Genomic DNA, 15,276 nt, shown 5'->3' with positions numbered 1-15,276 from the left:
ATGCTAAGGGATGGGTCACAGATGCTGGAGTCCTTCCTGAGCTTTAGATTCTGTGAACTCAGTAAGGTACACCACACAGGCCATCGTTGGGGCAACTGCATTCCTGACTACTCCTGTGACTGTCAGCAGCCAAGGTTCCACATTTGGTTGGGCATCACTGTAGATCTCTGTTGGCAAATAGGGCAAACTCCTGGAATCTTTTGTCCACCAGCTGCAAGGTGAATGGTCCCAGCCAAGGTCCTGGGTACAGTCCACTAAAATCTCCCTGTCCTACTCTGATCCTCAGTCCAGGCTAGTGTCCCCCTCCAGCTCCCCTCCTCACAATTGTTGCCTTGCCAGTGGTCCCCATCCACTCCAAAGTCCTGGAGGACTGAGAATCTGACTCCCACATGGGGCAGTGACTCTGGGTCTATGATTGCTTGACAAAGTGGTGTAAAGGAATCCTTGCCCATCTCTGAGGCCACCGCTCAGTGTCTCCATGAGGGCTGGACTGGGGCTTCCCAGGGAACAAAAGGGGAGACCCCTTCTAAGGCCTCTGGCTACTACCATGCTCCTTCAACCCCCCACAGTGCCAACCCCTGCTGTAGCTGCCCCAGTCCTCCTCCTGTGCCTTATTTCAGCAGTCATGGGCTGTCTTCCTCTGAGTGGGGGTGGAGGGAGCAGGGCCAAGTGCAGCAGCACCATGGACAGTCCTGGCGACAGGACCCAGGGAGCCAGATGTTCCCATGGCAGCAGCAGCCACCCCACACATCCTTGCCTCTGTCTCCCAGCAGCCGGGGGAGGCAGTGGTGCACTGCTGAGTCCCCTGCAGCTTCCTCTGATTTGAATTTTCTGCAGCTCTTGAAGCAAGCTGCATCAATACCCATCCACCCTGCAGGGCTCCTACTCTTCGAGCGGGCTGTGCCTCTAGGTCGGGGAACCAAGTGTCTGACCTCCATGATGGACTAGAGACCTCTCCACCAGAGTGCACCCCTAGAAGTAGGGAGGGGCAGTCCTAGAGGTGCCTGTCTTTCCTCTGGGCACTGTATCGCCTGTCTGTAGAAGCCACCTCGATTCTTCCTTGTCCTGGCATCCCGGAGCTGGGAACCTAAAAGAGTCCATGTGCTGGCTCTGATCCCATGATTCTTGCAATGTTGCCCACATGTACGCTTGCTCCAGGCGTGGCCAAACAGCAACAGCTAACCAAAGAGTAAGGGTACATCTATGCTGCAATGAAAAACCCTGGTGCAAAATCTCAGAGCCTGGGTCAACTGAGTTGGGCTGGGCTAAAAACTGCAGTGTAGATGTTTGGGGTTGGGCTGGAGCCTGAACTCTGGGACCCTCCCCCCTTGTGGGGTTTGAGGGCCAGGGCTCCAGCCCAAGCCCAAATATCTACACTGTAATTTTTAGCCCTGCAGCCTAGCCCCAGGAACCTGAGTAGCTATGCAGCGGGTATTTTACAGCAGTGTAAATATACACTAAGAGGCTTAAGTAGGCAAGGAGAGGCACACAGCAGCCGATCAACTAGCTCCTTCCCCCTTTGCCCAGCCAATAGCGAATCAGAGAACTAAAAGGGAGTTGGAAGGAGCAGGAGCCCCCTACCTGCTGCACATGTTTTGGACTTCTGTCCTACTCTGCTGTCAAAGTCCCTCCCCCCCACTCCAGGCAATAAGAAGGTATTTTCAAAAATACTGTCCTCCTTTGGCTTGTGTGTCTCTGTTCCTTTCTGGTTCTGCTCCTATTTCACCAATTTTTGTTTTGCTGTTGGTAAGGAGTGTGATTGGCACGGTTTCTGATTGGCAGGTAGTAGAATGGACTTTTTTCATTGCATTTTCATACGGTATACGATACCTGTATCTGTGGGACTTGATCCAGTTCTGATACGGTGAGTGGAGTGCAAGTTTTCTCTGATTCTAAGGTGCGATTATATATGGCGTTCTGAGGATGTGGAGAACCTCACATGAATCAGCCTGTGCTGCCTCTCAGTTTGGTTTATAATTAAGAAAAGATGTCTGTCCAGTAACTATGCTAGCACAACAGGTGCAATGAAATATTGCAAGTGGCTCACATCCAGTATTGTGCACCTGAGTCATAGAAATCCCAAGATACAATACTCACACAGATAGCTTCAGACCTCACTAGCCAGATGCCAATATCAAAAGAATCCATGTGAGGGCTGTCACAGTAAGTACCTTTGTTCTGAACCTAGAGAGATTTCATTCCCATGGCAAACTTTGTGTTGAAGGGTTTACATGAAAAAAAAAATCCATTTCTCAACAGGTTTAACAAGCCAATTTGCTCAAGGCCTGACTTTTCAAATGCCTACGGTATTAGTAGGAGGAGGCTGTGAACTAGTGATGTGCTCCAAGGGAAGTATTTAATACAACCTTCATGATCTCGCAGCTGATCATTGGACACTCCAAAGTTCTTCTCAAGACTTAGAAGAGTCTCTTCATTAAATACTGATTGTACTTCAGAGAGGTACTTAACTGTCTGTAATATAAGAATCAAACTCAGGCTACAACCTGTGGAGGCAACAAAACCTCCTGTCTCTGTTAATGTGCTATCTTCACTCTGATGAAGGGCTACTCTCTCTCTCTCTATTATGTGGTTTCAATTATTTACATCTTCAGTTCCTTGAATCCTGCCCCTGGATCATTATTTCTCCCTTATGCTGAGAAGCAAGTTCCTTCTCCATGTATTTCTGTTAGATGACAAAGCTTGAACCACCAGACACAAGACTTGTAGTCAGCAATATCATCATCCCAGAGCAAATTGTGTGCCACACAGAATGGCACTTAGCTGGTTGGAGTATTCACCCTCACAGCTTTCTGTGGGATAGGAAGTTTGCTGTTCTGCAGTAGGATGAGTTTGTCAGGATGTGAGTAGAGGGGAGTTTGAGATTAGAATTCTTACTTCATGTACACTCTATAGAGTTCATGGCAATATAGGTCTGTGCAAAAATGTCCTTGGCTATGTCTACACTACTGCAGTAAGTTGACCTATGCTACGCAACCTTAGGTCGAGTTACTGCGGGGGGTCAATGGAAGAAACTCTCCTGTCAATTTACCTTACTCTTCTCGTTGGGGGTAGAGTACAGGAGTCGACTGGAGAGTGATCTGCTGTCGATTTGGCGGGTCTTCACTAGACCCGCTAAATCAACTGCTGATGGATCGATCTCAGAGCGTCGATCCCGGCTGTAGTGTAGATCTGCCCCTTATTTCAGAATATTTTCTGGGTATAGCCATGGGTTGAATTGACCAAATTATATTTCCCTTCATTTAGGTGAATTTTTCCAGTGCCTTTGCCATTGTGGTTGAGAGAGCAGACCAATTCAGAAGTGCAATTGCATTCCAAGAAGCCAGCTGTGCCCTCAAATATGCATACAACTTCCATTCGGAGGCTTACAGATCTCAGGGCAGAATTGGGGCCTAAAAGTTCTTAGCTCCAGGTTTATACTGTAAATACTATTAAGCCAATATGGGCTACAGTCATGAAGAACAATCACTGATGTTCTCCAACAATCATTTCCCCCCAGTTTGCTTCTTCCTGTCCAGACCCCAAGTGTTGGTAAGCTAGATCTGGTCAGCATTATCAAGCACATTCTCAAAAACACGAGGGGAGGCATTTTCAAAAGTGCTTAAGTGACTTCAGGGTACCTGACACAGAAAGGAGAAAGTCAGTGGGATGTGTGTTCCTAAATCACTTCTTAAGTGTTTTTGAAAATCCCACCTTTGAACATTCAGAACTAGGAAATGAAGTCTTTTCATCTAGCACATTGTCTAACTGAAATCTGTGTGAACACAAATAAACAACAGTTGGCCCAACTGCTAGTCTACTGAGAACTCAAACCTCAGGATCATTAGAGTTCAGAACTTATTCCATCTCACCTTCCTCTCCGCACATTACCAGAAAGACACTGACAAATAAGAGAGAGTTCAGAGAAAAACAAAAATGATTATGTGGCAGGAAGGACTGATTAAGGAGAGCTTAAAGAGCTAAATATGTGTAGTCATGTTCTCTTCAGTCTTCTATTAGCCTAACAGTTTGCCCATACTTGAAGGTTGTAAACAAGGACAGAATGGAACATAGAATGGTAGGCTGTGGAGTGATGGGATGAAATTTAGAGAGTGAATGTTTAAGGAAAACTCGCTGGCTCTGAGATGTGTTAGATTGTGGCACAGTCTCCCAGAAGGAACAGGTGAACGCTGAATTGCTTGGGATTCAAAAATAGATTGGACAAAACACTAGAAAATGGCTTGTAGGGAACAATCTTGCATTACTCGGGAAAGGGCTGCAATGATAACTTCAAAAGAACAATTAAACCCTTTGTCCAAAAGCTAAAACCTTTCCAGATCCTAGCTCCTCTCTTTTAGCGCATTGGTCTGCCATTGCAAGGCCATTATTAAGAGAAACAGGATAGTCTAGTGTTTGGAGAATGGGGGTGGGCCTTCCTGTGTTCTGTTCCTGGTTCTGTGTGACCATTGAGCAAGTCATACCTTTATGCATTAGTTTATCCATATGTAAAATGGGGATTAGAACACTTACCTCAGTCACAGGAGTGTTGTGAGGGTTCAGTCAGTGGTTTGAAGGTGCTTAGAGATCCTGTGATGAAAAAACTTGACATTGTACAGCATTTATTATTAGGAACTGTGGGTTATACAAGAGCGCATTGCTTAACCACCACTCTGCTCAGGTTCCTTTGAGTGATAAATACAAGGCACCCGGGTTTATTTAATATTGAGAGTGAAGCAGCATTTCCAAATGGAAGGCTATCTCCTGCCATGGAATTTTAATCAGAGCTCCCTTGGAAATTAACAAGGAGAAATACAAAATATTAAGGGGAGAAAGGATGCCCCAGCAGTTAGGGACAAGCCTGAGCCTGCTCTGCCAGAGAATTCCTGTGTGATGTTGGGCAGGTCACTTAGGGTATTGTCTACATTGCAATAAAAGACCCACGGCACAGATGCGGCTGGCCCAGGTCGCTGACTCAGGGCTCGCAGGGTTCAGGCTACGGGGCTATAAAACTGCAGTGTAGACATTTGGGCTCAGACTGCAGCCCAGGATCTGAGACCCCATGAATGGGTTGGGTCTCAGAGCCCAGGCTACAGCCAAGCCCAAATGTTTACACTGATATTTTTAGCCCCACAGCCCAGCCCAAGTCAGGTGATCCAGGCTCAGACTCGGTGCTGTGGGTTTTTTTAATTGCAGTGCAGGCATGCCCTTAGTCTCTCAGGCCGAAAGACCTTTGAAAATCAGGACCCCAGTGCTTCAGTTCCTCATTTATAAAATAGAGACAATAGTTCTTTCCTACCTCAGGGGTGCTGTGAGGATAAATACAATAAAGATTCAGAGGCACTCAGATGGGGACCATATGAGTACCATAGACAGGAAGTATTAGATGCTATAGTCTGTTGGCACGCAGCTGTCATATCAGTTAGTGCAATATAAAACAGGTAGAGACTAGGCTAAGAGCTGCAGCAGGCAGAGAGTTAGAACCTTTGGCTATGTTTAAACTAAATTATTTTTCCTACAATTTCCGACTGTTCCTAATACTAGAGCATTCAAAATAATACATCTTCTAACCTTGCTCCAAGCAGGCCTAAAATGATATCTAAAGTGCTGGCAGATGCCACCATCTGATCTATACAGACACTCTGACCACCAGCGCAGCTACATCCTTGTTAACAACAGTGGGAAATTATAGAATGATGACTTGGCCTTTGAGGGCTGGTGGTGGAAGGTCATTGTTCAGCAGAAAACAAACCACCGACCGTGAAAGGGTGAAATAGTGAAGCGTGAGTTTGGGAGGAAAAGGGGACTGCAAATATGCAGCAAGAGGAAGGACTTTTTCTTTTAAAAAGCAGGATGTCAAGGAGTGACAGTAAATGCCCTAGAAGAGAAAAGGTCTTTGAAGGGCCAACCTGATAGATTAAAAGAAAGAAAAAGTAAAAAATTTGGATTGAAAAGAACATTATCATGCCTGCAAGCAGCTGACTGGGAGTGACAAGTATGCAGGTCTTTTGACGTGTATGGGGAATAGTCTGAGCAGGCTCACTCTATTACATCCAGTAATGTATTCAGCTAGAAGATGAAGCTCCAGTATATATTAAAGCAGGATATATGGATCAAAAGAAAAACAAATATTAAAGTGCAGTTCTCTGAAGTTATGATGTAAAAATGGTACTTTCATACTCATTAGATCTGCTCCAAGTGTGTATTCACAGACAACTCTGCTTCCTTTAAGTCACAGAAATACAGCACACGCTATGGGAGAGTGAGATGGAGTCGTGTTATTGATTAAGTTACTTACTAATGTCTTACCAGTTAACCTGGGCACACACCCACTGAATACACTGAGATTGTATGTGTGTTTTTAAGGGCATCTATGGATAGCAACAGACCTACACAGTTGTCAGAGTATTATTTGGCCTGCAGAACTTCTATCCATGGGATTATGAAAGAAAGACAGATGCCAGCCTGAAACACTGAGTTTGCAAGTCTTGAAGTTAGAAAGAGGATTGTGGGTGTTCATTTTTCAAGTAGTAATCTGGACACTGGTGAGAAACAAACAATAACTATATAGAACCGTAAGGGGGCCTTTAAAAGAAAGGGTCACTTTTCAGATAGAAAATTTCAGATATTTGCAAGTGGCAAAGCTGCTCAAGGAAAGAGACTCAATGAATAGGATTTAGAATGGAAACTTAAAGTGGCGGCTGATGAGTGAACAAGAGAGACAATGGCAAGAGATGGATGTTACCTCATTCATACTGGAAATGAAAAGCACCGGCAGGTCCTAGGATATAAAGGGCTGATACTGAACATTCCAACTCTGATTTTCTTTTTTCCAAATGAGATCCTCATAGTAAGCTGTGGCTGAGCATGTGCTAGAGACCTGTACAGCACAGCATTAAATGGCCTCTACTCTACAGTCGGAGAGACTCTCTGTCCTCTGTGCTACTAGGTGCAGTATAATGGCTTTTGTCCCCACAGAGTCTCTTCACAGTTGAGGCGATTAAGCTGATGCTAAGAGATTGAGTGCTTCCCTTGATTTGTAATGGTTATTTTTTCTCTTCCAGGTTTCAACTCTCTTGTAGGTGGAATAATGGGATTTTCCATCCTTCTAAGTGCCGAAGTTTTTAAGCACAATGCTTCTGTCTGGTACCTGGATGGCAGTATAGGAATTTTAATGGGACTCACAATACTTGCCTATGGAGTCAAGTGAGTTAAACTTCTTATTTTTGTAATTTGCTCTGTCGGCATGCATTAGTAAGCACATGCATGTGATTCATTCATGATCTACAGTGCTAAATGTCTTGCCAAGACATTGAACAAGAGCACAATCCTCACTTAGAATGTGTGTATCTTCATCTGGAATGCATGTGCATTCCACCTGCACGTTTCTGGCCGCTAGCTACTGCACTGGGAGCTTGCAGCATGGCAGCTCATATCACATTACCACAGATCCTGTTAGTTATTGAAGGCAACAGTGTCTGAGAGAGAAGAGAAGAATACTGTTCATTAATTGTTCGGGAACCTGCTCTTCTCAAGTGGATGGGAGCAGGAGAGGCGCTAATTTCTAGATGGGCCATGGTATACTTTCTATAACACTCTGTGGGAGAACAGAAAGTTTCTAGTCACTGAAAGGTGACCTTGTGGTGGGGGAAAAAAAAATCTTTGTACCATCCCCCTGAACATCTAGTCCCGTGGGCATGTTTAGGGTTTATTTGTTCTCAGAATATTCTTTTTTTTAAATTAAAGTAAAAATGGTTATTTCTTTCAGAAATAAACAATATTCCATTAATCCTACAATGAAAACAGAATAGTTATATAACAAAATGGAGCCCATTCATATAACAATTACATTTCACTCAACACGTCTCTTCTGTTAAGAGGTATTTGCTATCAGTACAACACCTTTAACAAAAGGATTGTTGGTGTTTCAAATATAATAAGCATCAGCTGACAGAGGCTTATATATCTTTGGTGTAATAAATCTCTGGAATTTAGTACAGTAGCTGTCAGCTCAGTGTGCAGTGTGGTGGCAGTGGGATTTAAAAATCAAAAGCTAGTTTATGTTACAGAGAAGCCAAAAACATTATAATTTTAGGGTCACCATAACCTAGCCCCTTGTGTTTACATCTTCTAAAATACAGAGATGCGCACCTGGTATTGCTTTGTTTTAGCTAAAATCTAGTTTTGTGTGTACTTATTTGTTTTTTTGTTTTAAACAACAAAATTTTGGCTTTGGGATATTTACCTTTGAAGGATAGACGCATAATTCTGGGGGCAGAATTCCTCTAAAATATTTTTATGGCCTGTTTCTAAGCTCTCTTTTTCCTGTGTGAAACAGAGGGAGAGGTGAGCTGCTCCATAGCGAAGGCTGAGTTTAAATTATACACTGGATGTTGGTCTCCCTCTCGAACACTACAAAATACACCGTATATTGGCTTGGAAACTGATCGGTCAGCCTAGACCCAAATAATTTTTCTACTAGATTGAAGTGAATGGAATAAGGGATTCTTGAATGGTGATGCTAAAACTGGAGGTGAAATCCTGGCCTCAATGAAATCAATGGGAGTTTTGCCATTGACTTCTTTGGGGCTAGGATTTCACTGCAAGTGTTCAGGGTGATGTGTGTCTTTAGGTTCCCCTCCCCCCCCCCACTTCATAGGAAAATAATAAAAATGATAAAAGCTATTTTATTGGACTCCCCTTGCAGAGAACTAGTGCCCAGACCTATGATTTTTAGCTTATAATCCACTTTGGAAAGTTATTAATATTTTAATTAGGAATGCCACACCTATAAATGAAGGAATTTGCTCTTGTAAAATCATTGGCATCTACATTCTACAGCAGAGGCAGGATGTTCTGGCCAAATGCAGAGGAGAGACAGGGACATTACAGTAGAAAAATGAAAACATGGCAGACAGAACCCAGAATCTTTCAAGTATATCCCTTGACTCCCACACTACTGCTTCGGATGGCCAGGATCTGCCATGGCCAGTCAGCCCTCGAAGCAGATTCTATCTGTACAGCTTGCCAGCACTGCCTTGCCAGGTCCCAGTCATTCTCACTTCTGGGGGGGAAGTGCTAACAAGTCCCATGTCTTTCTGGGGCATTCAAGCCACTGAGGGATAAGCCTTGCACTAAGGGTGCAGTCTCTGCCATTCTCCTCCACCATAACATTTTTTTCCCCAAAGCAGTCTTGGTGTTAGCAGGAAGATATATCCTCTCCCAGACGGGCAGAGCCAACCCTGATTCAGCCAGAATTCCTCCAGGGGACTCACACTGCAGCACTATCCTGCTCCTCACCCGCTCCACCCCCACACTGGGTTGTGGCTTTAAGCCATAACCTAGCCCCTTGTGTTTACATCTTCTAAAATACAGAGAAGCGCACCAGGTATTTCAAATGCTTCTGAGGGAGAACCCACCTCCCCACCCCTTGTGCCTTGCCACAGCTTCTTAAAGGTTGGGCAGGGCTGGTTCTGGGCCTGGTTTCATTCTGATCGGCAGTGAAGAGATAAATAGGGTTACCATATTTCCACAAGCAAAAAAGAGGACACGGGGGGGGGGGGGGGAGGAGCCCCACTGTAGCCCCGCCCCCATCCACTCCCTCCCCAATTGCCCCCCTTAGAACCCCCAACCCCCCCACTCCTTGTCCCTTGACTGCCCCCTCCTGGGACCCCTGCCACTTAACTGACCCCTAGGACCCAACCCCCATCTAAGCCGCCCTGCTTCTTGTCCCGACTGCCCCCTCCTGAGAACCCCCTACGACCCTACCTGTCCCCTGACTGCCTCGACCCTTATCCACACCCCTGCCCCCAGACAGACTCCCGGGAACTCCCATGCCCTATCCAACTGCTCCCCGCCCCTTGACAGGACCCCAGAACTCCTGACCCACCCAACCCCCTCTGCTACCTGCCTGCCTCGACCCCTCTCCACACCCCTGCCCCCCTGACAGCCCCCCCAGAACCCCAGACCCATCTAACCCCCCTGCTCCCTGTCCCTGACTGTCCCAACCCCTCTCCACACCCCTGCCCCCGACAGCCCCCCCCCCCAAACTCCCGACCCATCCAACCCCCCCTCCCTGTCCCCTGACCAGGGCCAGCTTTAAAGAGCCCAGGAATCAGGCTGCACTCCCGCTGGGGTTGCGGGGCTTGGAGCCGGGCCGGAGGTGCTCAGCCAGGGCTGGGCCGGCGCGTTCGGCCGGAACCAGGGCCGGCGCTGCTGGGGCCCGAGCCGGGCCAGGTCGGGGCTGCTCGGCCGGAACCGGGTCACCGCCCTGGGGCCGGAGCCGCTGGGCGCCGCTCAGCCCGGGCCGGAGGGAGCCGCTCGGCCAGGGCTGCACCCCCCACCCCAGCTTACCTGCTGCTGCCTCTTGCTTGCCCCTGCTTCTTTTCAGACTTCCCGCGAAAAGCAGGGGAGGGGGAGGAGCAGCTGGGCGGAGCATTCAGGGAAGGGGAGGAGGGGAAAGACAGCTGCAGGGCCCGGACAGCGTGGTAAGGCTGTAGAGGATGGGGGGAGCCGGGAAGGGGCTTTGGGTGCCCAGCGGCGCTTGGCCGCCGCTTTTCTGTCTATAAATAGCTGACCGGGGGGGAAATCCCGGACATTTTTAGATTTTTTAAAATCCCCCCCGGACGGCTATTTATAGACCGAAAAAGCCGGACATGTCCGGGGAAATCCGGACATATGGTAGCCCTAAGATAAACCTTCCTTCATGAGAGTGCCTAACACAACTCCCCTAACTGTGTGCTTTCCCCTTACAGCTCGACCTAAACTCATTTGTGCTTTTATTTCCAGGTTGCTTATTGATATGGTCCCACGTGTAAGGCAAACGCGTCATTACGAAATGTTTGAATGAAGACAGATGCCCTCTCCTCTGTATGGACTGTGAACCTGCAGCATCATACCTTTTGGCAAGTGGTGCCACTGATATTTCACTGATTATGCAGTTTCTTTCCCATGGTGTATTTTCTTTTAAAGTTTATTTTAATGGGAAATCTCTCTGTATAACAGGCAAATATGTGCACTGCTCACAAAACAGCAAAACAGCAGCATTTTCCTTTCAAGTAAGCTATTGAATCCTGTAAGTGACAGTAGAAAACATACATAATTTGCAATTCCAAACCAGCTGCAGTGTTCTGTGTTCTAGAGTGAAATTGTTTTTATTGATATACTAGATGTCTGTAGATAAGAGGTGCCAGTTTCAGAGTCTTTTTTTTTTTTTAATGTTGGCTCAAACTTTTCAAATTTGTGCTGTAACTTTGAATTACAGCCATTGCCAACCACTTCAGCTCACAACTCAACAAAGGTACTGTATGTAGATTATTGATGCTAACAACCATCGCTTAAAGGCACTGAAGATTTTTGTCTCAAGTTAGGAGGATGGACCCCACAGAAAAAACAGCACAAGACCCACTCATTTCTATTATCAGAGTTTAAATGATACTATTTTATTAATCCTAAATTATCTAAAATACAAGTCCTCTTCTAATTTGAATTTCATTTTTATTTAACAAGTGATGCGCACAGTACATTGCTTTGCATGGACCAAATAAGCACAAAGAATATTACTGTACAGATAAAAGCCAAAATGAAGCACAAGAAGGACCAGTATGAGAAATGTGATTCTCACTCTTTTATTGTACCATACACAAATGTATCAGTATTCGTGACTACGTGGTTGCTCTGTTGCCTGATGAAGGTACAGCAGTGACGGCTTTGAACTGCGGTGAAACACAAAGCTACTCAGATTTAGGTTATTCTGTAAAAAACAAAAAACAAAAACACTGTTCACCCTTCACCACACATTCCTATGTATTTCTTAATATCCTACTTATAATATCCAAGAACCATGATGTATACAATAAAACGTATCTATTTTATACAGTACCTGTAAGTAACATTTGACAGCTGTTTCCAGAATGTATCGTAGAACAAAGTCTTCCTGTACAGCAGCCCATTAAACTAGATTCTCTGGTCACTGCAATTTCCTCCATACTTTGTATATTTCAGGTTGGCTTCACAGTGTGGAGAAGTGAATCAGTGTTGGGGCATTTAATTTGTTCCCTCGTGGGTGAGAAAAGCAGCTATGCTATCATGGAGGTCAGAATAATACATCAAGGAGCAGGGAGATCCACATTCATTTGGTTGAGAACATACAACAGCAGACCTACAATCAAATTGCCGAGAAATTGATAATAGATTGCTTTTAGATACATTATGTTTATATAGCACTTTTGATTCCCAGTCATAAAGCACTTATAAATTGTTGGCCAAATTCTGATATCCTAACTCAGGCAAACTGCAATGGAGTAAAAACAGACAGCTTGAGGGTTCCACTATGTGATAATTCTATGCCCAAGTAAAGCGCCAAATACTCAACAAGGTTATGATCTGTATTACCGTAGTGCTGAGGAACCTCGGTCATGGACCAGGATACTGTGGTAGGAGATGTACAAACACACAACAAAAGGATAGTCCCTATGCCAAAGCGCTTACAATCTAAGAGACAACAGATGGATAGACAGACAGGCAGATGGGGGAGTACAAGGAAAGAATGAGACAGAATTGGTAGTCAGCATGACAGGGTGGGTCTCAATGCACCATCAGCCTAAACACTGTCAAGCTTTTCTGAGGTTGCACTTGGTTTCTTCTGCATTCTTCCTTTGGGGAGAGTGGGGCCTGGCCCCCTCATTGCCAGAAAACACTGCGGGGGGAGGTCCACAAATGTAGAGTTTGGGAATCTCTGGCAAGGGGGCACAGGGCCATCTTCACAGAGGCCTTCACAGCATCTCTCAACCACCTGTTACTTTGCCCACTCCCAGCAATCTTTAGCAGATGCACTACTTTCCCCTACTTTAGGAGACAGATACAGACAAGTAATGTATGGGCATGAGGGCAGGGGACTGGACTTGATGACCTCTTGAGGTCCCTTCCAGTCCTAGAGTCTATGAATCTACGTAGCCTCTGGCCATGCTTTCCTAGGAAATCTGTAAGAAGTCACTGGGAGTAGCAAGAGCCCCTGGCATGTCCACTCTTGCCCCCTTTCATAGTTAAGATCTTAGGATTTAGACAGATCTGTACACACATACAACTGAAAACATAAATTAATCAGTTCACCCCTTCCCTCTGGGATGGGACATGTGCTGCTAAACAGCACAAAACTCCACTAGCTCTTTACTAGGAAGTGAAGACTACTATACCCAATTAATATTGATCTGCTACTACAGGAGTGGCTTTACAGTCTTCTATTTCCCCCAATTGTTCTGTATGGAGGAAACATGGGGTGGAAAAATGCATCTTTCACTGTGAATTGGATTTTCATTCTCTAGCATTTAGGTCTTTTGTACTTACTTTGGGTTAGTTCAAGTTTGTACAGTGCTTTGAAAACAAAGGTTTTTTTCAGTGCTGAGTAGTAGTTGTAATATCCATAATGCCATTGGATAATATTAAAGATCATTACATGCCATTCAGCAGTACATACAGCACTTTTCAGCATCACGGGGAGACAGGAGCACAACCGTTAACAAAGTAAGCACCAGGTAACAAAGTATAGGACAAACCTCCACAAAAGCAGTAGCATATTGCAATGGATTTGCCAGATGTTGAATTTTTTTTCTTAAAACAGCAATGCAAATTTGTACTGTGGTCCATTAACAGTTGCCCAGTGTTAGGATGCATTTGTTGATTAATTTATCTAATGCAAGGATGCAGATTCAGCATATTCTGTGCCAAAAATATTAACTTACTGCTAAACATGTATATATACACCCCCCTCACACACACCACATTCCTTTATTTCATGACATACCCTAGTTTTCCTTTCCCATGCAGTTTGCCCCTATTGACCAACATTATTAGATATCTGTTCCCAGTTAGTTTTAATACTCTGGCAACAACTATAACAGTTATTTTTACTTATTACTTTAACAAAACCTCAGCAAAACACTGTCTTGCCCTTGATGATCTCTACATATGCCAAGAATAAAAGACTCACTTGGCATAAGGCAGAGCCTTTAATAATACATTAATTTTGGGTAGTGCCAAAAACTATTTTCCAAAGCACAAACTAAATGAAGTCATTCATCAAGCTTTTGCTTAGTCCCGCTTATTGTTCCATCATCCTTTTTCTTTGGTAACTTAGAGCTCCTTGTAGATATTGATGGAGCAGATGCTGATTGAGAAGAGCAGGTGATTTAAGTGCCCTACCCATAAATATTCTTCAGTGGAACCACAGACTGTAGCTGGAGAACTCGTCCTGGCTAGCAGGGTCCTTTTCTGTCTCTTCAGTGACATCAATACTCTGGTCTCTTCAGCCTCACTGCTTTTCATAGGAATGGCCCTACTGGATCAGACCTGAGGTCCATCTAGTCGTTTCCTGACTCCAACAATGGCAAGTACCTGATACTTCAGGGGAAGGTGCTAGAGCAAGAGAAAGGTTAGCCAAGACACTTCTTAGCTTCTAATGTCACTGCCTCTGGTATGGAAGACACTAACATTTGGATGCACAGAAGAAAATCAACCTTTTCAGTCAAGGACTACCTTGAAAGTTGTTTTGCTTGTCAGCGTTGTCTAGTACTTGATGTAAACAGGAGCATAGGACTGGAGACATGCTGTTGTGAAAGCAGAGAAATTAGAAGGTGAACAATTGAGAGGTCTCTGAGAACTTTGAAATGCTTCTGATAAAAAGATATATGTAGATAATCCTGTTCATATGTCCTTGGCTATGCAGTTCACAAATATGAGCTGTGACTGATCCCTCAAGAAAGTGTAATTAATTCCTATTTAGCATTGTTTAAATTAAACTAATTCCAGCAGATTTTGAATGGTCATAGGTGCTTGAAAGGTCATCTGCGATCATCAAGGAGGCAGCTATTCATTGGCATGTAAATACAAAAAAAACCAACCCTGAAACACTTGTGATGATATTTTGATCTTTAAGAGGAAAAAGCCAAGAGAAGCAGCAATGGAGAGACATTCTAGTATTCAGAAGTGAAGCTAAACCTATCACAGTTTGTGTGTATTCTTCTGTGAGAGATTGAACTTCATCTTAAAGGGTAATTTTTATATTTTTTAGTAGTGAAAGAGGTAATTGTTTATTAAATGTACAAAAAAAATCCCATGCTAGTAAAACAGCTAGCAAAATCATCTGTGTTATTTTGTTTTGTTCATTACACATCTGTTATCTGGATCTTACAAAAATTACATATCAAACACTTGCTTGGAGTCCAGGAAACAAAAAACAAAGAGCCTGAGCCTGTTCCCAGAGAAGTTAATAGAAGGCAGGATTTT

At 44.5% G+C, this 15,276-nt stretch overlaps 2 protein-coding genes across 5 annotated transcripts in view; one reads left to right on the top strand and one right to left on the bottom strand.

Annotated features, from left to right (window-relative positions):
- Positions 1–11,965, top strand: part of TMEM163 (transmembrane protein 163) — a 163,000-nt gene extending 151,035 nt beyond the window's left edge. For all 3 annotated transcript variants that reach the window (XM_005286795.5, XM_042855678.2, XM_005286796.5), the window contains exons 7-8: positions 7,059–7,200; positions 10,783–11,965. In XM_005286795.5, coding sequence (XP_005286852.1) covers positions 7,059–7,200; positions 10,783–10,843 — 203 coding nt within the window. In that variant the 3' untranslated portion in view covers positions 10,844–11,965. The remainder of the gene's footprint in view (positions 1–7,058; positions 7,201–10,782) is intronic.
- Positions 11,416–15,276, bottom strand: part of MGAT5 (alpha-1,6-mannosylglycoprotein 6-beta-N-acetylglucosaminyltransferase) — a 259,845-nt gene continuing 255,984 nt past the window's right edge. Inside the window, exon 18 of one of the 2 annotated variants that reach the window (XR_010591273.1) lies at positions 11,416–12,154. The gene's annotated coding sequence lies outside the window, so the exon portion shown is untranslated. The remainder of the gene's footprint in view (positions 12,155–15,276) is intronic. The other variant, XR_010591274.1, reaches the window with a different exon arrangement.

This window comes from Chrysemys picta, chromosome 11 (assembly GCF_011386835.1).
Source record: "Chrysemys picta bellii isolate R12L10 chromosome 11, ASM1138683v2, whole genome shotgun sequence".
NCBI lineage: Eukaryota > Metazoa > Chordata > Testudines > Emydidae > Chrysemys > Chrysemys picta.
Note: the sequence above shows the minus strand (reverse complement) of the source record. Positions and strands in the feature narration are given on the sequence as shown.